A 21546-nucleotide genomic window follows, 5' to 3' on the forward strand; every position below is an offset into this window, starting at 1 on the left:
CAAAGACAGTTTATTAGGACTGCCTTTGATAGAGCTCGTGAAAGAAAGAGGAGAGGGGAGGGGGGGCGGGCTCACGTGACTGGGTGGGTGGCTCTTACTGCTACCAGTTCACATGACGATTGACGAGACATGGCTTATTCAGTCTGTGTGGCTGTATGACCGACAGCTAAAGGCGTTTACCGAGAGAATACCAGCAGGACGTGCTTTAGGATTACTAAACAACGGGTTCCTACATCTTTGTTCAGCAGATACAAGCAAACAACAACAACAACAACAACAACAACAGTGACGCCTCGCTTTAAGCTAACGCTCCGTCAAGTCAAGTGCAGTACGTCGCGTAGACCCACCTGCGCCCGCAGCACCGACACAACACCACCTTTGTGTGCTCGACGCCATCTATTACCCAGGAAAGAAAGAGAGAAGAACTGTGACCGGAAAAGATGAGAGTCTATTACTCTTCCGCCGCGCTTATCATCGCCTGGCTTGCGGTTTTAGGTGAGTTTTATATGTAACAAAACACAACATAACCTTGGTCTGTTGTGGTGTCCGTTAGTGACAACATGAATCTCAATGCTAAACGTTCCATCAGTCGATTAATCGAATGGATGGAAACTTTTGTATCGATTGATCAAATTCTAGTTACAACTTCTCAAAATGGGACCCCTCCTCCTTTTGTTTCATTATAACACTGAAAGAGTGTGAACTGATGGTCAGACACATTGGGGGAGGAAATATCCAGATACAAATGATTTGAGTAAAAGTACCAATACATTATTGTCAAAATACTTCCTGCATTCCTGTCCTGCATTCAAAAGCTTACTTAAGTAATAGTGCAAAAGTATTATCAGAAAAATGTACTTAAAGTATAAACATTAACAGTTATCATTGTGCAGAAAAATGTGTGTATAATATAAAACATTTTAAAATAATTTGACTCTTTTCTGACTTAAAAAGACCAAAACTATTTGAAGATGTCACTTTGGACAATTCTTTCGATATTTGATAAATTAGTTGACAATTGACAAAATAAACTATCCTGACGATTCAGAAGAATGATGATTGACAATGTAATTAAATAAAAAAATGATCCTCGGTATGTTGTAGTAGCAACAGGTAAAGCTAGTAATATGTGTATAAGGTTGGCTAGTAATGAGGCAAGGAAAAAAGTCTTAAACTACCAGCATTGGATGTAGAAATGTTCTATATTCATTCATGGCTTGACTTCATAATATAATAACTGAATAATATAATAAGGGACCTCATAGTGTCGGCAAGTAACCAGTTAAAAAAGACACATCCCTCCTAGTTTAAGCAAAAACGTATTGATGGATTCCACTGCCCTTTACATTTTCATGTAGCTCCCTGTCGTAAAATCATCTTTCCTCATGTAGCAATGGCAAAACAGTCCCTGGACTTATTTCACTCGATTCTGATATATCAGCCAGGTGTTGTTAATGTTGTGGACCAGCAGGCTGGCCTCTTTGTTGTGCCATTTGAGAGCTTCACATGACCGCTATGGCTTTGTGTTGCACACACAGCCCAGCAGAGGCCTACTGACAGTGTTGGTTTATGACCTTTTAATTGGCCTGACACACTCGCACACACAACCACAATGCTGACACATGAAAACAGGCCAGTGAAGTTGTTGAGTAGTTGCAGTATTGAGTATTGTAATACTCAAAAACTGACCATCGGATAACTGCAGTTGGGCGTTCCGTTTAGATTTTTCCACAGCCCCTGGTGACCTTTAGAGTTCAGTCCTCCTGGCGCAGCATTTCTTCGATACAAGCAGCAGAGTCAAGTCACTTTCTGTTTTGTTTTCCTCTCCACGCCGACTGTCTATTGCTGCTCTCGGCAGCTTGATACTTTGAACACGCAGCCGCTCTCACCTCATGATCAGATTGCAGTGTTGTGTAAACCCAATGCTGTGTGTTTACAGGGTGAACAGAGGGGTGACATCGGGGTCAAGTTTCAGCAAAGTAGCAGCAGAGGGAGTGTGTGATTTACAGAGAACCTCACAGGACTGAAGCACAGGCTTTTACCATAGTGATCAATACATTTGGAAAAGCTCATGTTAAAAGGAAGTGAGGTAAAGGATATGAGATAAATAAAATGTGTAAAAAATAGATCTCAGTCAGTCCGCTCAGTAATAAAGAGTAGTGAGATAGATTTATTGAGCTTATGGCCTACAAGACATATTCTCAATAGATCTATCTACTGTACATAGGCCTGTCACAATAAATGTTTTCATTATAGATACAATTGTTAATGTTTACTGAGTGCAATTTTTGTAGATTAAGTCAGAGGATCCATTTTATTTATTGTTCTGGTTGTCTGGCTTTATCCATTTTATTTTCTCAATTTATAAAAAAATTAATTGTTATTCAATAAAAATAAATTCACTTTGAAAGGCTATTCATGCAATATAATACTATTATATTATCATTACATCAGTGGCATACAATTACAAAAATGTTGTTGAGCAGAATTAATTATTGGACAACAAAAGTAGTAGGCCTACTTGTGACAGACCTCAACATTCATTGAAGTAAAATAAAAGAACATGCGCTGTTCAAAAGTGAACCAAAAGCAGTCAAAATCAACCACAAACTGCCTTCACTTCTCGCTAGACCTTCTGGGAAGTCTGACTCTGAACATTGGGAAACGAGTGTATTGTGTTGTAACAACATGTTTGAGAATCCCAGCCACCATCACACACCCATACACACGTAACAGTGAGTTGGCCGATTCCAAGGCATGACGGCAATACCATGCTAACAACTCAGGTTCAGTTCACCTGTTGCAAGTAGGTGTGTGCGTGTGTGTTTGTGTGTGTGTGTGTGTGTGTGTGTGTGTGTGTGTGTGTGTGTGTGTGTGTGTGTGTGTGTGTGTGTGTGTGTGTGTGTGTGTGTGTGTGTGTGTGTGTGTGTGTGTGTGTGTGTGTGTTAGTTGTCTACTGACCTCTGATGGTGTCTGTGGGAACTGCCATGTAACACTGGTTATGTTGTAATAATCGTTATTGCCATCATTTGGACTTATTCTTTAAGTGAAATATAAATGCAGATAATAAATACAATTCAGGTCACATTGTGGATTAATAATTTGTGGTTTGCAAAATAAAAAATCTATACATATTGTTTATCATTGTGGCATGTTTGTAGTTTAACAAAAATCTGACACTCGAGTAGTATCACTAAGTTGTATATTTATCCAGAATAAAGGAGGAAGACAGCTGAAAATAAGTATTTTCTTTAGTATGTAGAACACACATTCCATGGTTACATCCAGATATGCCGTACCACTGTGTTGAGGACCAAGCGACCCATATTTCCAATGTTATAGCCCAAGAGATGCACAAGCGTTCGGTAATTAAGCCTATTATTGACCTTTTGACATTTGTCAAAGTGTTTGTGCAGTGTAATATTAGAGTGTTAGAAATGTTTCAAATATTTGTGACGAGAATAGTTCTGTTGCTCTTAATTGGGGGTAGCATTGAGAAATGCTAGCCCCAATTAAGAGGATTTTGTCTGTTTTTGTCTACTGTTTTAAGACATTGAAGAATTGTGTCCTTATGCATTTTTACAAAAACATGCACCAACCCAGGTATGAATTCAACTGTGTCTTCTGTATGCCTAATCGTCACTGTTGGCCTCCCTGTTCTCTTCCAAAGGTTGCATTCAGGCTGTTACCCTTGAAGTGAAGGAAGGGAACTCCACCTGCATTAAGGCTGAGCTCTCTGCATCCTTCTCCGTCACATACAACACCTCCAGCAGCACAGTACGTACAGTGAACACAGTATAATCATTTCCCAAAGCTTTAATATTGATTACCTTGATATGTATCTGATTGTAAACTTGGGTTCTCTTTCCTCAGAGAACTGTGCAGTTCCCTCTTCCCGACTCCACCACGGTGGATACAGCCAGCAGCTCCTGTGGCACAGAGGATAGCTCCCCGTGGCTGGTGGCCGTGTTTGGGCCCGGCCACGCGCTCGGGCTGAGCTTTTCGACCAATGGGAGCCTGTACAGTGTGGCTAACCTGACGCTGCAGTACAACCTCAGCGACACTTCTACCTTTCCTGATGCCAACAGCTCAGGTGAGAAAAACATGTCAACAAAATGTCCAGCGCAGTCCAGTTTGTGTGGTGTGGTAAAATGTACGCGATCCTTGTATTGACAATAACATTCTCACCATATTTTAATATATGAAGTAAGTGAAGAAAATGTTTTATTTATGGTGAGAAAAAAAGAGGCAAAAGTGTGTGCTTATATTTTCTGAAACTAGCAAGTTTATACACATTTTAAACCTCCTAGTGAATTCACATTAAAACAACATTATGCAGTTATACCCCTCAGGCACCATATTGATTTTTTATATGTTTGATTTTGTCCCAGGTGTAATCACTCTGGTGTCAGCTTCAGTTGGGATCTCGGCGACGCTCAACACCACCTACCACTGCGTGAGCCCCTCCACTTTTGCAGTAGGTGGAGCGACTGTAACTTTCTCTGACATGAGGCTGGAGGCGTACATGCCAGGAAACGAGCTGAGTCCAACAGGTACCACTGGGAGGGATTGTGGGTTATTCTGACCTGCTTCTTGATGGTGGATTACACATTTATTTTGAATTTGTTTCGTCACAGAAAGCATATGCATGGCAGATCCGACCAGCTCTACAGCTCCACCTACCACTGCCGGAACCACAACAACCGCAGCTCCAGCCCCCACCCCCATCCCCACCCCCCCAGGAACACCTGAGCGAGGCACCTACTTTGTGAACAAGGGCAACGGCACTCAGTGTCTCCTGGCCCAAATGGGACTGCAACTCAACTTCACCTATTTCTCTCGTTCTCAGAATAAGGTAACAGTTAGCTTCACAAGCAACACAATAAACATGTTGTCTGGCGAGTTGATGAAGAATGGCTGCTGAGAGCACAATGGAGTGCGCACCATTCGCACCTGCCACCTGTCAGTTTTAGCCAGAGAGCCACTTCCATCTCCTGAATGCAATGAAGTGACAGAAAAGGAGGAAATAATGTTAGCCCAGGATTGAGAACGGATTACTGGTTATTACATCCTTAATGGTGTATCTCCCCTGTTATATATTTTGATAAGAACAACATTTAACTTCCATGTATGCCGAGTGCGTACTTTTGTAGAGACAGCAACAAATCTAGCACTTTAACTACGTCGAGTTTGAAGTGCTGATTTTTGTGAATCCAGGGCTTGGCAGTGCTGTTAGGGGTGCATTTGATGTTTAGTTTTAGTGCACATCATTTGGTTTTATTTGCAAAAGTTTAGAAACCTCCCCCCTTTCAGTCTATTATGTATAATAACCTTCAAGTAAACTAAATGTATCTTTGTCTACTTTTACAGACTGTCCAGGAAATATTAAACCTGACTCCCAATCTGACAACTTCATCAGGCTCATGTGAAGCCAGCAGTGCTTCCTTGGTTTTGACACAGGGGCAAATCACCACGCTCAACTTCACCTTTACTCTGGTAAGATCTTCCTGCGCCTGTTGAGCAGGTTGCTCTATAGTCAATGTGTTTCCATTTGAGTGTGTGGATACACATTTTCTTTAATTCAAATTGCCTCCTCAGAACTCCACGAGCAAGAAGTACCACCTGAGTGGAATAACCCTGCTGGCTGACATGGCTGATGCCACTGGTACGTCATTTGTCAGAGGCAACATGACTTTTTGTCTTGGCTCTGATTAGCTTAATTCAACTATGACTGATCTTTCCCTCTCCACAGCTCCCATCTCTGCCAGTAACAGCAGTCTGGACTACCTGCGCAGCACCCTGGGACGCTCCTACATGTGCAACGCAGAGCAGACTCTGGCTGTGGTGCCAAGCTTTTCTCTCAACACATTCAGACTGCAGGTCCAGCCATTTCAAGTCACCACTGACCAGTTTGATACAGGTACAAATACTTTGTGTAACCATCCCTGCTGAGGTGATGGCCTTGTTGTTTGTTAGGAGGAGTAGGTTGCCCTCTGCAAAGTGCCATTTCACAGATGTACCGCAGACCACTGCAGTTAACATAGACATGTTGGAAGAAGAAGTACGCATATTTAACAGTAAACTCCTTTCTTACAGTGAAAATATAAGAGTTGGCTGAGAAGATTAAAACCACTTGTTATGTCTGTGAAAATAAAAATTAAATAAAGCATGGAACCACTTATAATCACGACTTTAGGGACAACTTAAGGGACTGACATTGAAGTAGTATTCTCATCTAACTCTTGGCAGGAAAGTGAATTACCACATGCCACAAAATGTAAAGCTTATTCTTCTGTTGCATTATGCTCATCCACACTGGTCGTTTTTCCAACTGGTGAAAAAACCACTAACAATCACAAAACCAGAACCGTTTGAATATTGAGCAGGACTCAAGCACCCTCCCTCAATTCAAGTTGCATTTCAATATTTAAAAAAGGCACTAGAAGTGGTCAACCATAATAATATATAGATCCAACATTCTGCAATGTGACACAAACTTGTCCTGTTTGTCTCCAGCGGAGGAGTGTCAGATGGACCAGGACCTGATGCTCATCCCCATCATCGTCGGAGCAGCTCTGGCCGGCCTGGTGCTGATCGTCCTCATCGCTTATCTAATAGGAAGGAAGCGGAGCCATGCTGGATACCAGACCATCTGAGTGGACCCCTTCATTTCACTTCAGCCTATTGGACTGAGGAGGGGGAGGAGGGGGGGGGGGTGAACCAGCGTGTGAGAAAGAGCTAGTAATACACTGTGGACAAGAGCATGACTGAATGAAAGCAGTTACTCTGGGGCGAGAGTGCATGTTTTTGCATATCCTATGTGACCTCTGGATATTTTTCTTTCACTTTCTCTGTGAGATGATGAGAAGCCAAAGACCTGCTAGTTTTAGACGGTGTGCAACTTGATGAGAGTCTTCAGAGAATCACTGAGGGAGGCAGATTGAATTCGTTGTGGAAAGTCCATTGTAAGCTGTTTTCGTTTGTTCCATTAAGTTCTAGGATTTGGTTGAATTTGCTTGAACTGCTGTTTTTATCTGTCATTATTTATAAAACATCATGAAATACCCCATACAAATAAAGAGGAATTTGTGTGCTAGTAAAAACATGTTTAAAGTTAGGTGGAGTTACTCCTACATGCTTATTATTTGTTAAAGCTTATGAGCTAAAGATAATCCTGCGCCAAGAAAAGGGAAAGCTCTTATTGTTTTCCAGCCATAATACTCCACAGGGAAGAAGACTGTCCCCAAAGCACACTGAGGCAGTTTCATTCTGATTATTAAACAGTCGGGTTATTGTTATGTGCAGAGCTGCTTTGTGTGAACAATGTGTTGTGGTGTGACACAGAGTGCGACTTTGCATTACTAAAATGTATTTAAAATCCCAAGTAAAAATGTGCATGGATTATTTTTCCATTCTTGCTTTCCCCGACTCTTGAAAGATGTGTTAATATAAATTGTGATTTGATCTTTTATTTTTATAGAAAATGGTTTGATCTCGTTTTCTATTATGCATCCTACTGAAAGTTAATTAAAATCTTAAAACTCCAGCACTGATTTTTGAGTATGAAGTCATAAAGGAGTTAGCTCTGCGCTGTGTGTGGTATGTCACACCTAATACTCAGAGCTGGGATCAATGCAGGGTTATTTAGGAACAGTGAAACAACCTTTGATATCACGTCTATAAAATGTTACGGTCAACAAAACCTAAACATAGAACCAATGACATTATAGTTTGAATTTCATTTTTTATTTTGATGTAATTCAGTTTTAGTAAGAGTGTCAGTTTTTCAACAAAGGTTTGGTTTAGTTAGAGCCAGGTTAAATGTCCCAGAAACATGTGACATGATTAACATACCAACATATATATGGGTAAGAAAACTGTAGGAATGTTCATAATATTTAAATATTTTGAAATTGGACAGTAAACCTGAGAGGAATTGCTTGGTTAAATGACATTTGATCTATTACAATATAAATCATGGTTATGTCATCAAACTCTACAAAACTAGGCAGCACAGGGATTCATTGTGAAGCAATATCACCATCTCCTGGAATGTCAAGTATGTTCATCTGTTGTGGTTCAATATCAAAAATTGATTGAACTTGAACTGCTTATGTTCGTGTTAGTTTAGGATAATAACCGTGCACAGAACAAACAGGAAATCCCTTTAAGAAAAAGCTGCTCTTTTCTCACAGTTACACTTCGATCTTTTCATTATAGTACACTTCAATTATGCATACTATGACATTTGCTCAAATATTGAACACAGACAATAATCCATTATTCAGATTTTGAAATGTTTGAAAATCTGTTTCTGCATAACTCTCATTCAGTTACAGCATTTGATTGTCAGTCTTCATTTACCATCAATTTGAAATACAGTGGGCCAACACATTTATCTGACCCGGCTGCTAATCTTTTTTTCTCTACAGTGTCTCTGACTTTCTGGAGTAAAGTGCATCATTTAACAAAAGCAAGCAACTACAAGTTAATTCCCAATGGAATGCTCAGCTCATACATCGCTAAGAATATTCTCATTTCACAACATAATTACACTTGGGCTGTAGAATTGTCTTAAATATGACAAAACCTCAACAGCATGTGAGAGTCACTGTGACATTCATGTGTCAGTAAAAAAAGAAGAAGGTGCAAACGAGCGCTCGGGGCTCATCCCGGTGGAATGTGTATTGAAATGGAGCAACAGGCTGTTGGTTCAGTGTTCTTCTGCACTGATGCGAGATCGACAAGTCGCCCGCAGCTTACTCAAGGTTGCAATGGAGAGACTTCCTGGTTCAGTGAAGATTTTCTAGGAAAGACACAAGTATTATCGGATTAAAAGGCAGCTGATAATAATGGACATCCGTTTTATACGGATTGGTCTTTCCTCCAGTGGATAACATTTTAAAGATCCCCTATTATACTGTTTTTCATCAATATATTATAGTTCTCAGATATATACAAAACATGTCTCTGAAGTGTCATGATACCAAACAGATCATGACTTGTAGCATCCCATAAACCCCTCTGTTTCAAAAGTGCTGATTCTCTGTCTTTTACTTTAGATGAAAAATAAAGAGCCACGCCCCTCTCTGAGATATTTGGTTAAAAGAACACAATGGTGCTCTAGGAGGAGATTCAGGTGATAAGGTGGGGGGTTGGTGATTGGCTAATGGTTACAAGCCAAAAAAACATTATGACATCACAAAGTGGCCAAAATCTGATCAGCTCATTTTCAGACAGGTTTTTATATAAATGGATCAGGACAGAAAGTGAGCAAATCTCTTTTCCTGAAACTTTCAGAATCTCTTTACACAGAGGGGACACATGCTTATGTATAAAAGACATGAAAAAGTGGATTTTGCACAATAGGTGACCTTTAAATAAAAAGCAGTGATGTGATTCCTCCTTCCTTTTTTACCTGCATGAAAGTGTGACATTCTTCCACAAATGGTCCCTGGGTGATCTGCTTGAAGTTCTGGCAGACGTCCGGCAGGGACTGGGCCTGCTGCAGCAGAGCCTGCTGCTGCTGGATCAGAGTCAGGGCCACGCGGAACAGGATTTTAGAACCCTCGTAGAACAGGCAGTCCCAGATCCGCAGAACTGTCTGCAGAGAGACAACAAGAATGAAACTGGCTACCTCAGCATACAGCATTTGAAATTAATTTACTTAGCATTAACTCCTCAAACAAGTACCTGGGGATCCCATTAATGTAGCTTATTTTGCAAACCAAAGGAAAATTGTGATTTAAATGACACTTTTCAGTGTAAAGATTAAGGGAAGTGAGGAATGTATTCTTTGTATTATCTTTACTCCAATTATTCTTATTTTCCTTACATTGAACCTCCTTACCAGCTACCTTTAAACTATACACACAAATCCTCCCTCGTGACACCCGCACTGCGAGGGGGACCCAAGTTCCCATCAGCAAAAACACGTGGGTTTGCTATCCTGGCTCCAAAATGGTGGAATGAGCTCCCCGTTGAAATAAGGACAGCAGAAAGCTTACACATCTTCCGGCGCAGACTGAAAACTCATCTCTTTCGACTCCACTTCGATCGATAGAATTACTAACAAAGCACTTATATACTAATAAAGGGCTGGCTTATCTAAAGCCAGTTGAGTAGCACTTGAAATGTTTGGCTCTATGAAACCTGATGTACTTATATGATTCTGTTTTCTTCAAGGTTGTATCTTCCTGGTCGAATGCACTTATTGTAAGTCGCTTTGGATAAAAGCGTCAGCTAAATGCAATGTAACGTAAATACATTTACAACCATGGTCTCTACTCCTTTCAAATGGAGCACAGTATAACTTGGACACTGCCGGAGGAACCCTTAAATAAATCTAGGGGTGGGACATTAGTGAGGAATAATGTTCTTGTGGCTGCAGTATTAAGTGTCAGTGCAGTGTCTGTGTGGGGAGGGGGGATCTGGAGTGAATACTGTGAACATCTGCAAGTGTTACGCCCTCCTCCTGGAGCTCTGTGTATGTTATTTGGAAAACAGACGTAACAGAGCACGCCCATCCCCAGACCAACAGAGGGAGTGAACAACAGCAAGGACTGTTTACATGGTGAGCTGGCTAATGGAACAACAGGAGTTATATATTTATATCTGAATCCACTAAAAGCAGCTCTCGTATAAGCCACATGAAGAGCTTTTATTGTTTGAGAAATGAGAAACAATTTATCAACCAAAATGTTAAGTTTATAACACCTTTGCTTTCTCATATACCGTATCTATCCCCTAAAGTCCTACATCATGTGAAACCCTCAGCCCCTGAACAGTGACTTTTGATCCACCCCACACACATTATGGATTACATTAATGCACATCATATGAACAACATCTTTTTTTTCTTTCTTAATACTGTGAGCCATATTCATGCTCAACTCTCTGACTGCATTTTGCACATGTTTGCACTCATGTCTGCGCAGCCCTCAACTTTAAAATAGAATACATTGTAGTTTGCCAAATATTGTCCTATTTTTAGCTTTTAAGGTTCTTTGTATAGTTCAATTAGAATTTGGTGTAAATACTTGTCTTTGTTATCCTTTTGGAATGTTAAATCGTTTCCTAAAAATATATATTTTTTTACTATCCTTATATATTTATTTTTTTACCTAATATTTCAACATGTTTTCTTAGAATGTTTATGTTCGCACCACCAGACACCAAAGACAATTCCTTGTAAGTGTAAACGTACTAATAATCTTGATTCCGATGCAAATGACCAGAAAGTATGTCTGTCTTTCCACACTGTCGGTTATCAAGCTTTCCTAAAATGTTGAATTAATCAGGATACAATGTGCTGTATACATTACGGTGGAAATGTCAAATCTTCCGCTGTGTCCGCACTATGGAACACACATAGAACCACTCACCTCTACTGGCAGGACGTCTATGTAAAGACAGATGAACCATCGGGACACCACGAGGCTCCACATGACGTTATGATCCATCATGGTCTGCCACACTCCGGGGATTTTAACTTTCACCAGTTCCCCCAACACTTCCTGGTCCGTTTTCAGCCCCATCATGGCGGGACTGTAGTAGTCTGAAAACACACACAGAAGCATCATTGTGAGTTACACATTGCTCTTCCAAACAGATTTGAATTAGGGATGTGCATCTCCATCACTGAGGCCGATGGGATGCGCATCTCGATACGTTGCCACGATATGATATATTAACGATACATTTGAAACACCAGGCGATGCCATACGATACGATTCACCCCTGTTGCGATACAGTTTGATACGATTTGATTCAACATTATGCGATAAGGGCCGATACGATTTAACACGATGCAAAATAATGATACTTCAATATGGTACGACAGAGGATTTTTGTTTTATTCCTTATATGCAGCAAATCATAAATTAACAAAAAAGTGCTTTACATATTTGGTACTCCAAATCCCATCATGCTGTTTCTTTTTTTACCTTTTTGACCATAAAAAACTCTCAAGAGTGAAAGTACAATTGTATAACACCTCACAGTTAAACAATTGAAGGATGCATTGCCTATGATTAACAATGTGCAGATAACAACAACTACCATAGTGCAATGCCCATACAGCTGCCAGCCTGATGTGCTTAACACTCATTCATAGGCTAACTCACCAGAGAGCAGAAAGCAGTGGTTTCTATATGAACAATAACAAATACAAATAACCTTTCACAAACAGCTCTATCATAACTGCTTACAGTAAGGAAGACATTTAAATTATTATTGGCCGTCACAGGCTGCTGTAAACTAAACTCCTCTCTCTCTGACAGAACACCTCACTCAGTGATTTAACTCATATGTCTCACTCTCAGGTTTCTCTTTTCAGCCGCAGACCCCATGTCGCCTCTTTATGTGCGTCGCTAAGTTCCTCGTACTACTTGTGTACTTTAAAGCGGCTCGGCATCGTTTACAATATGCGAGTGATTTTTCAAGTTGACCGTCTTTCTTGAAAAATCCGAGGTGTTGCCAAACGTTTGATTTGTAGGTATTTTTCGGTGCGCTGTGTTTCTCTTTCTCCTCGACTTCCGTGTGTGTTGATAACTGAGACTCCCGGCTTCTGTAGTGCGAAGCAATGATCAAAGATCGTCTCTGCTGAGTGCTGACAGGATTTTATATGAATGAATCGTTTTTTACCGATGCAAAGACGCTACGCAATCGATGCAATGCAAGTTCAACCCAAACTGTAACCGATGTGCTCTCTTTCAACCGGTGCACTCGCATCTTGAACGTTTATGCCGGTGCACCGATGCGAATCAGTGAATCTTAACATCTCTAATTTGAATACATCAATGTAAACAACAGGATGAATGGAAAACAGTTTTAATTCATAGTGACATTTACTACTTTGAGTGAGAGCATGATACAAAGGAAGTGTACGTAGGTCTTAAGCCTTGGCCAGATAAAGACCATGTGACCAACAGGATTATTCTTAGCTCAGAGAAAACACACACACACACACACACACACACACACACACACACACACACACACACACACACACACACACACACACACACACACACACACACACACACACACACACACACACACACACACACACACACACACACACACACACACACACACACACACACACACACACACACACACACACACACACACACACACACACACACACACACACACACACACACACACACACACACACACACACACACACACACACACACACTTCAAGACACACACACACCTGGTAAGATTCTACCAAGCAGTGCATCCATCAGCCAGAAGGACTTCTCTTCATCTTTTGTGATGATAAGTAGATACCCTGCTACGAAGTTCATCCCCTGAAGGAAAAAAGAAAAAGACACAAACTCAGGTCATGGTCACATGAACCTTGAAATCCTACCCTAGAGCTCTTTAATAAAGCATCCAGGAGAGAGAGCAGGAAGTGTACGCTGGAAATGAAACAAAGCCGCACCAAAACAAAAACATGAAATCCAGACGAGGCTTCCTGAGTTGGGTCACAGACGGATGTTTTCGAGTGATACTTCATAAGAAATGTAGACATCAACAAAGCCCTGCTGTCATTTGAATTGCAAAGCAAGCTGGACGCGCTCTGGTGAATGAAATTTGCCATTCACATGGTAATTATTAACATAGGCAATACCGACACAAACAGCCTGCTCAAAAACAGACCTAAGCTTTCATTGAAAATGTTAGTCATACAGCGCAATAAAGAAACAATATGAAAAACTGCATCATTTGATATCAAAAGTGTAAGAAATGATATTCTTCAAAATACACTTAAGGCTGGATCATTGCAGTGATATTACCTGACAGTAGCCCACATGTGGGTTGTGGTTGCCATAGGCCAACAGCACGTTATACAGAGCTTTCTGCATACATGGGTTGGCTGTCTTGCGGAACGCCACGTTGTCTGGAAATGTTCTGTTCAAGTCTAAAAGGAAAAAAACACCAAAGAAACAAGTATTCAGAGCTGCTGTGTGTTGGTGTGTTGATCTGTGCATAAGAGCATATTGATTTAAAATAAAGAGCACAACAGTTCGCTTTGCTATAAACAGTTATAATAATAATAATAATAATAATAATAATAATAATAATAATACGTTAGGTTTCTAAAGCTCTTTCTAAGCACTCAGTCACTTTACAAGAATACAATTTAAAAAACAACAAAGATGAGATTATGTGAATTAGAAACAGAACGGTTTGCTGTTTTTTGATAATAAGTAAAACACTGCAGGTCATACAAGGATACATTTTAATTTCCTCTTGTTTGTTGTGTCGTTTTGTTGGACACGCACACCCACACACACACACATTACACACACACACACACAGTTGGCTCAAATATATTAACTGTATTTCCAGTGCTTACAGACCGAATGCACAATAAATATTACATTGGGGGGCCCATGGCTAGTGCAAAGATTAATTTCTTGGAGACTCTTCAAAAACATACGAGCACACATTCATGGTCTATTATTTTGAAACCAGGTCCTTACGGTTAAAGTGTTGTTTAATCTCAGAGAGAGAGGATACAAAGATTGTGCTCAGGATAACTTTACACAGTCCTTTGTCCTTTTATTATAACCCACTGAGCAGTGTTTAAGCATATAACTCAACTTCACACTTATTACTCAAGCTGGCTTTCCTGGAATCCTTTTATCTCACATACTCATTAGAACACATTGCAGTTTTCTGTCTGTATGCCAAGTCAATATCTGACAGGAGGAAACATCAACAACATGAGAGCTGGTCTGGTTGTAGAACAGTCTCACTTACTCATAAAGCCACAAAGGGGATGCCAGAAAATACAAAGTGTCATGACTCTGAACACCAATCCTCAGTGTAGCCGACTGTTGGCTGTGGCTCTGTAGTGTGTCTGCCACTGTGGGCTACAGTCAGCAATAACCAGCCAGCACACTGACTCAATCCCCCTCAGAGGGTTGGAAAGATTTCCCTGACTGGGGCTGTAAAATGTTGTTTTATTCATTTGGACCACATGATGAAGATGGCAATACGAAGCAAAACTTGGGACTCAAATTGGGAAAGAAACACAGAGTTTCAGGATTCTTTAAGGATGTTTGAGTGCTACAGATGCACCGATTAATATTTGTCTTGGCTGATACTGATTTTCTTTCTTTATAAGAACTATAAGTGACATTCTTTGCCATGTGTTTCAATTTGACAGGCCAAAAATGAAATCCAAGAGACTGATCAGTCACAGGGCGTGGCCAAACGGTTCTGAAAGGCTGCCGATCGATTGGTGCATCTCTACTGAATGCCGTGGGACTGAATGAGAAACAGTTTGCAGTCTGACCTGTGCAGATGGTCTCCACTAGTTTGGGGTCGTGCTGGGCTCCGAGCAGGGACTGGTAGTATCCTGGGTTCTTCTCTAGCTGGTCCTGACCCCCGCTGGCGGCCATCCAGATCAGAGCCCGGTGCTCATTGGGAATCCCCTTGCGTACGTAGCGCTTTACTGAAGGAGAGGTTAGGTTTCGTTCAGTTTTATGTTGTGTGCTCAGTATGTGAAGATACTGCCGTGTTCAATTTTAGCACTCACGTTTTACATTCTTCTGCACTCTTCTTCTCCCCTTTAGTAGTTTGGACCACTTGATGGTACGTCGGGTCAGCACCACTAGATACTCAGACATGAACTCCTCATATGACTCGTAATCAAAGTCCTTAGAGCGCTGAAAGCCATACGGATCCACGCTGTGCCAAAAAGAGTTAGAAACTGTTTAATGAAACACTTCAAAAGGATGAATGATTCTTTGATTTAGTTTATCACAATCATCACATGAGAGCAGTGTCAGCTGTTTATGTGCTTTTCCTTGTAAACCATGATGTAATTGATTGAATTTAAAGGAAGACTGAAGACAAATAAACAACTTTGGCTGAACATAACATTTAATTTATAACTTTGGCTGAACATAACATTTAATTTATAATGCAGTTCAAATATTGAACTTGGTATTATAAACATTTTGTAAAAAGTAATGTAAAAAAGCACTTGAAACAAACAGTTATGTCATTAATTAGTATTCACATTAGCTACATCTACCTACATCTGGTTCTAAATGAAAAAGTTGTGTATGTACAGTAGGTGGCTCAACCTAATGCTTAGGTAACACCATAATCTTCCTGCAGCTTAACCCTTTTACAAGAGCAAAGTCATCCCTGTAGAATACATGCAGTTACAGACCAGCAGTGTGGCAGGCTGCTACATCTGTTTTGAAAATGTTTAACAGACTTAATCCCTTTACTACTGTATACACTACACACACAGCACAGGCTCTAACTAGTGTGGTTCTCCAAATACTGGGTGAAAACAAAGGAAGGCATCATCATGCAAATGCTATGTTTTTCATGACTTTGTTGTCAAAGCAGAAGCAAGGGCACACGTTATCAACCTGGAGTGTGTGAATGTGGCACCTGGTTTCAGGTGTTAGTTAGCTTATCACCGTTTGTGTGAACTGTACAACAGCTCCCTTTAAAAAAATAAGTAAATCAACATGTACTGCCATGAAGAGCGTGGATTGCAATCATCTACACAGAAAATACATCATCAGCCTAAGTTTACTTGCAGACAGATTTAGTCAACTGCACTTTATCAAGGGCAAATCCACTCCAGTCCCATGTTCATTCAGCTGCCAATTTATTAGGTACAACTGTATACCTTTTTGAAGGTTCCGATTTAGAAAGGTGTTGATTGAACTTAATGTTCATTTTGGAGGCTGTAGTTTCTAATACAGACTACCCTCATTGATATCAATTGGGGAAACCACTATTAACTTCAATAGAGCTACAAACTACAACCTCTATGATGAGCATACCATTGAATCAACACCACTCTAAGAGAGTTTAGTGAGCATCATCTTCCTGAAGGTAGTTTTTTATTTTAAATGTAAAGTTGTTTACAATGTTCCAATATGTCTGTTTAAATCATATCATTACAACTGAGTTCACTTTTAAGGGAACTATACATATCTTTCTGTAAAGTGTATTTAGTACAACAATGTTTCAGTATCCATACACATTGCATACTGAACTTTATGGGTTTAAAACTACAAACATGTGTTGAAAGTTGTTAAAATACCACAACCTGTAACCATTAAAGAGTAGCCGCTAGTTAACAACTCAAGTAAAGTCAACGGTTTAAAGTAGTTTACGTCAGTTAGCTAACCTTACTGCTTCCAATTTGAACAAAATGAGAAATAAAACAATTAGCTGTTTCTGAGTTGACTTTTCAGTTAAGTTACTGGCTTCCAGATATCGATCAAACATGTTTTTAAAGGTTTTATTAGGCTGAGAGAGCCCTGGTTACCTGTCCACCCTGTCTCTGGCGCTACCGTCCGGGGAGCGGGTCCTCTGGGCTGGCTTGCTCTTCTTCTCCATTGCCTCTTCTTCTCCGGTGATATCCTGACAATCTGTGCTAGAGTCTCACCATGAATCCACAGTGTTGTTGTTTTCCCCCAAGATATGTCAAAACAACAATGATAAAATTCACATTAACGTCGGAGTCACGGTTGGTTTAAGTTAAAGTTCACTTTTAACTTTTCTCCATGTTTGCGTGCGGAAAGACGGGGACGAGATCGCTGCCTTTTTTTCTGCAGTTTTCCACGCTATTCCCGAAACGGGAAAGACGGGAAAAACATTCTTTAGCGATTCCTTGAGTAAAGTACTCGTATTATCCAATTCTGCAAATGTTGTTTTAATGATCCGCCGATGTCTTAGCCGTGTGTAGACAGTAGAGTTTGAGTTTTATCGCCATCCGCATGCACCTGCTGCTGCTCGGAGTGCAACTAACCGGCCTGAAGCTCCGATAACAACAGCCACAGATAACCACTACATTAACGCAACCACATGATACAAGTCACTTCTACTCTCGTTGTCCTAACTAACTTACTACTTCCATGGAAGATTTCGGACTCGTGACGTAATGGCCCCAGGACGCCACACGTCAATCAGACCTAATGCTGCTTTCGAGTGATTCCCGGAATATCCCACTTCAGTGCTGTCCTCAAGGAAAAGTAAGATGCTGTCCTGATTCTGTGGTGCATTCACGGCACTTTGGTTGGAAAAAGAAGTGCATCCGAGAAGAGTGTATCAGATAGACAGAGTTACCCAAATTCTTGAAGCGTTCCTCATTTTGCCACTATGTTTGCCTATCACCAAGATGTTATATGAAGATTATGTTAATGTGCCTTAACTTTTATAGCCTACTTGTCAACTTCTATGGTCGCATCTATGTTTTAATGGTATTTATTGTATTATTTGTTTTTGTACTTATATTGATCTAGGCCAATGTGTCTGAAATATAGTTATATTCAAAACTGTTGTTATGCATCTGATCTTAATGTTTTTGCTCCTATGCTTAACTCAACATGTAGATTAGCAGTTACATAACTGGTTACTACTTAGACGAGGTACGTGTTGTGTGTCCGACGACACTTAAAGGCAGCAAACATGCTAAGTAGCCGCGCCCTTCGCAGCGCAGCCACGTAGCTCAGCACCTGCATGCAGCCACCTGCTCACCTGAGCTGCTGCTACAGTCAGTCAAATATATCTGACTCAAACATATCGGCTGCCTGGGTGATTCCTTTATATACACAGTCTTTAGGTGATTCAGAGATTTGCAAATATGACAAGCTAAACAAAAGGCCCTGGGTTTATGAAAGTAAATCAATTCAAACATATTCCACATCTGTCAAATGTGTACCTGTCTGGTCTGGCATCAGCACATCACAGAGGGGAACATCTTACTCATAATGGAAAAGATGACAGCAATTGAAAATGACGCAAACGTTACTTAATGAAATCACCAGATTGATTCCAATTTGATTATCCTATGTGCTAATGAGATAATCTGGAGCAGAGTTTATTGTGTCTCCAAGCTGTCATCCATTTCCAGGCAGGACTGCAGTAAAATGACATCCTAAGGGTTGTTCTGTTTACGTATTGCTGTATTTGAACAATTTCCTGTCGTTTCCTATTTACAGGGGGGGAGGGGGAAACCACGTGGTGGAACAAATGTTATTAGTGTGTTAATTTGTACTCAAATGAGTTTAAGTAAGGGACATTTTTAAATAGGATGTATGTTTCATGTGGCACTAATATGTTCTTTTTGTATTCATCTCCATAAACACCACAACTATAGTTTACTTAGGTGTGTAAATATGTATATCACTAAGCGTTTCTGCCCTACACAGACAGTAAATAACAACACCATACTCCTGATCATCGCCACTGCTACGTATCAGGATAAGCCTTGATGGATCATGTAGGCCCGGTCTCTTATCCTCTTGTGAAAATACCAGAGTAAGTAAGTGCAAATGCAGATTCATGTTTTAGCAGTAATGTAATCCTGCTGATGGGCGGAGTAGGATCTCTGAATAGGATGAGTTTCCAGCCACATGTGACATGTTTGTCAAAGCTGTTTGCAACCTTTCATCTGTTTGGGGCATCACCACAGTATCCTCTTTATATTTGAATGAAAACCATTTATAAAAAGCCTTGTAACCTTCATGACCATGTATGTGGCAATGTGTCCGGGTCAGTGAGTCTGTATACACTGCAGCCGGTTTGTATAATAATGTATTTTGCACTTGTGCATTTGAGCTTCAAGCATGGTTTGAAAATCCAATTTATCATATTTAAAATCATTGAATAAAGGTTTTTTTAATTGCTTACACACATTTTTGAAAACAAGGCTCATTTTCTCAAAACAAGTGCAAAACACCTCATATATCCTGCAGAATTACTAACCGCACTTACCAAAACCAAACATTTGCACCCAATTGGCAAACACTTTATTTACAGTAACCAACTACACACCATTGTGCTAAATCTAAAGCACACTCATCTTTTAAGGTCGTTCTGTATGTAGAGAATTCTGCATATACATTTTTTTCAAGTCTACAAAAATAAGTGCAGGAACCAAAATATAATGTTGTTATACTTTTATTTTTCTCAAAAACAAATTGGTGCAACAGTCATGCACAACACATAGTTACATTTGTAAACAAAAATGATGCCTCTGTCAAATACAGTACATCGAAAGGAAAACTTTGAGGAAAAATCAATCTTTTAACAAAAAACAGAGGAAAGAAAAGTGCTTAGGCTGCATCTCATCCCCTAGCTGGGTCTGGCCACAGCCCCCCATCAACACTCAGAAGAAGCATGCACCTACAGCCTGACGGTCACACAGCTTCAACCGTTGCAAATAACTCTTCAACTACTTATCCTCCCTCTACATATTCCCACTTGCTGCTATCGGATATATCCATTGTTGTTGTGAAGAGTTAACATTTCACCAAAAATAAGTTCTGTTTTTATGTTCATTTGGCATGTGTTAATTGATTCATGTGTGTAGCAATTATAATGGCAGTGTTTTGAAAATGTGTCTTACTTAGAGAACCGTGGGCAGTGTCTTGCAAAACGTACCAAGTTGAATTGCAAATTGGGGAGCTGAAAATGTGTTTAGAGTTTTGGAGATTTAAGCTGAGGTTTTGCCCTTTGAGTGTGAGTTTTAATAACTATGCTTTATGTGTCATTTTAGTGTGTTAGCAACTGAAAAAAACTGTAAGCAGCATGCACCTGACACTGAAATAATCTGGCTTGTGAGCGCTTAGGAGGAGCTGGAAAAGGATGCAATGGAGAGGGGATGGATGAAAATGGATGGATGGATTAACATCCTGAATTAAATCATAATTCACCTTCCAAATGTAAAGCTGTTTAGCTCTTTACTTCTACGTTCAGTCCTCCTAACATATATGTTTATTATACATGTAAATATATATATACAGCATAACATGTAAGGCTCCATGCAGCCTAAGAAGTTAACAGTCCTGATAATAAGAGGAATGTTACTATTTGTAACAACCTTGATAAGTTCTTGGCCAGCCAGTGTAACTGTAGTAGTTTATTTGGACGTTATCATTGCTATAAATAAATATTGAGTTGGACTATAGCGTAAAGCGCCTTTATGAATATGTAAACCTGTTAAATTATACATTAGATTTTAATTGAACAATGTTGTGATAATTATACACAAGATAAGTGTTTACAGTGGGGTTTTGCCTGAGCAATTTTATTGCATGTTCTAGCTTCTGGCTTAAAAACACCAGGTTCACTTGTTTCCACTGCGTTTCTGTAGCTGTTACTTTGTATTAACTTTGTATTGTTGATAACGCATGAGGGTACATTCAGATGAACTAAAGTTTGAATTCCTTGTACAACATTCCTGTGTGCATCACTCACTGTTAAATACTACCTAGCTAGAAGTTAAAGGTGTCAGTAAATCGTATGGTTTTGGGTTTATATATTTGTTTGACTGAAGGATCCCCATAGTTGATTGTTTTGTACTTTGGTCTCGGTTTAGGACTGTGTCTCTCAGGTTGAATCTTTGTTACTTCAGAAATCCTGGTGTCTTCAAATGCATCCTTAATGGCACTGTCTTCAGAAAGTCTCAAACTTTGTGGCACACTATATTTGATGTCCTTTGTTGTTACATCCTCTCTTCCCTCTCCGGCCTCCTTGTCTTTTTCA

At 40.0% G+C, this 21546-nt stretch overlaps 2 protein-coding genes across 2 annotated transcripts; one reads left to right on the forward strand and one right to left on the reverse strand.

The window, feature by feature from the left end:
• Positions 1–80: 80 nt before the first annotated feature.
• On the forward strand, positions 81–7546 carry lamp1a (lysosomal associated membrane protein 1a). Its single transcript, XM_079664225.1, has 9 exons — positions 81–495; positions 3671–3777; positions 3874–4093; positions 4392–4553; positions 4638–4855; positions 5371–5496; positions 5599–5665; positions 5753–5920; positions 6517–7546. The coding sequence occupies exons 1-9, from the start codon at positions 441–443 to the stop codon at positions 6654–6656; spliced, it is 1263 nt and encodes a 420-aa protein (XP_079520351.1). The 5' UTR covers positions 81–440; the 3' UTR covers positions 6657–7546.
• A 178-nt stretch (positions 7547–7724) lies between these two features.
• LOC307028866 (growth hormone-regulated TBC protein 1-A-like) lies at positions 7725–18054 on the reverse strand. The gene is made up of 8 exons (XM_079664226.1): positions 17324–18054; positions 15560–15711; positions 15317–15475; positions 13809–13933; positions 13223–13319; positions 11385–11557; positions 9419–9604; positions 7725–8806 (listed from the first exon to the last, which is right to left on the reverse strand). The coding sequence occupies exons 1-8, from the start codon at positions 17392–17394 to the stop codon at positions 8714–8716; spliced, it is 1056 nt and encodes a 351-aa protein (XP_079520352.1). The 5' UTR covers positions 17395–18054; the 3' UTR covers positions 7725–8713.
• Between the last annotated feature and the right edge of the window lie 3492 nt (positions 18055–21546).

The sequence above is a fragment of the Notothenia rossii genome (assembly GCF_949606895.1).
Source record: "Notothenia rossii genome assembly, chromosome: 2".
Taxonomy (NCBI): domain Eukaryota; kingdom Metazoa; phylum Chordata; class Actinopteri; order Perciformes; family Nototheniidae; genus Notothenia; species Notothenia rossii.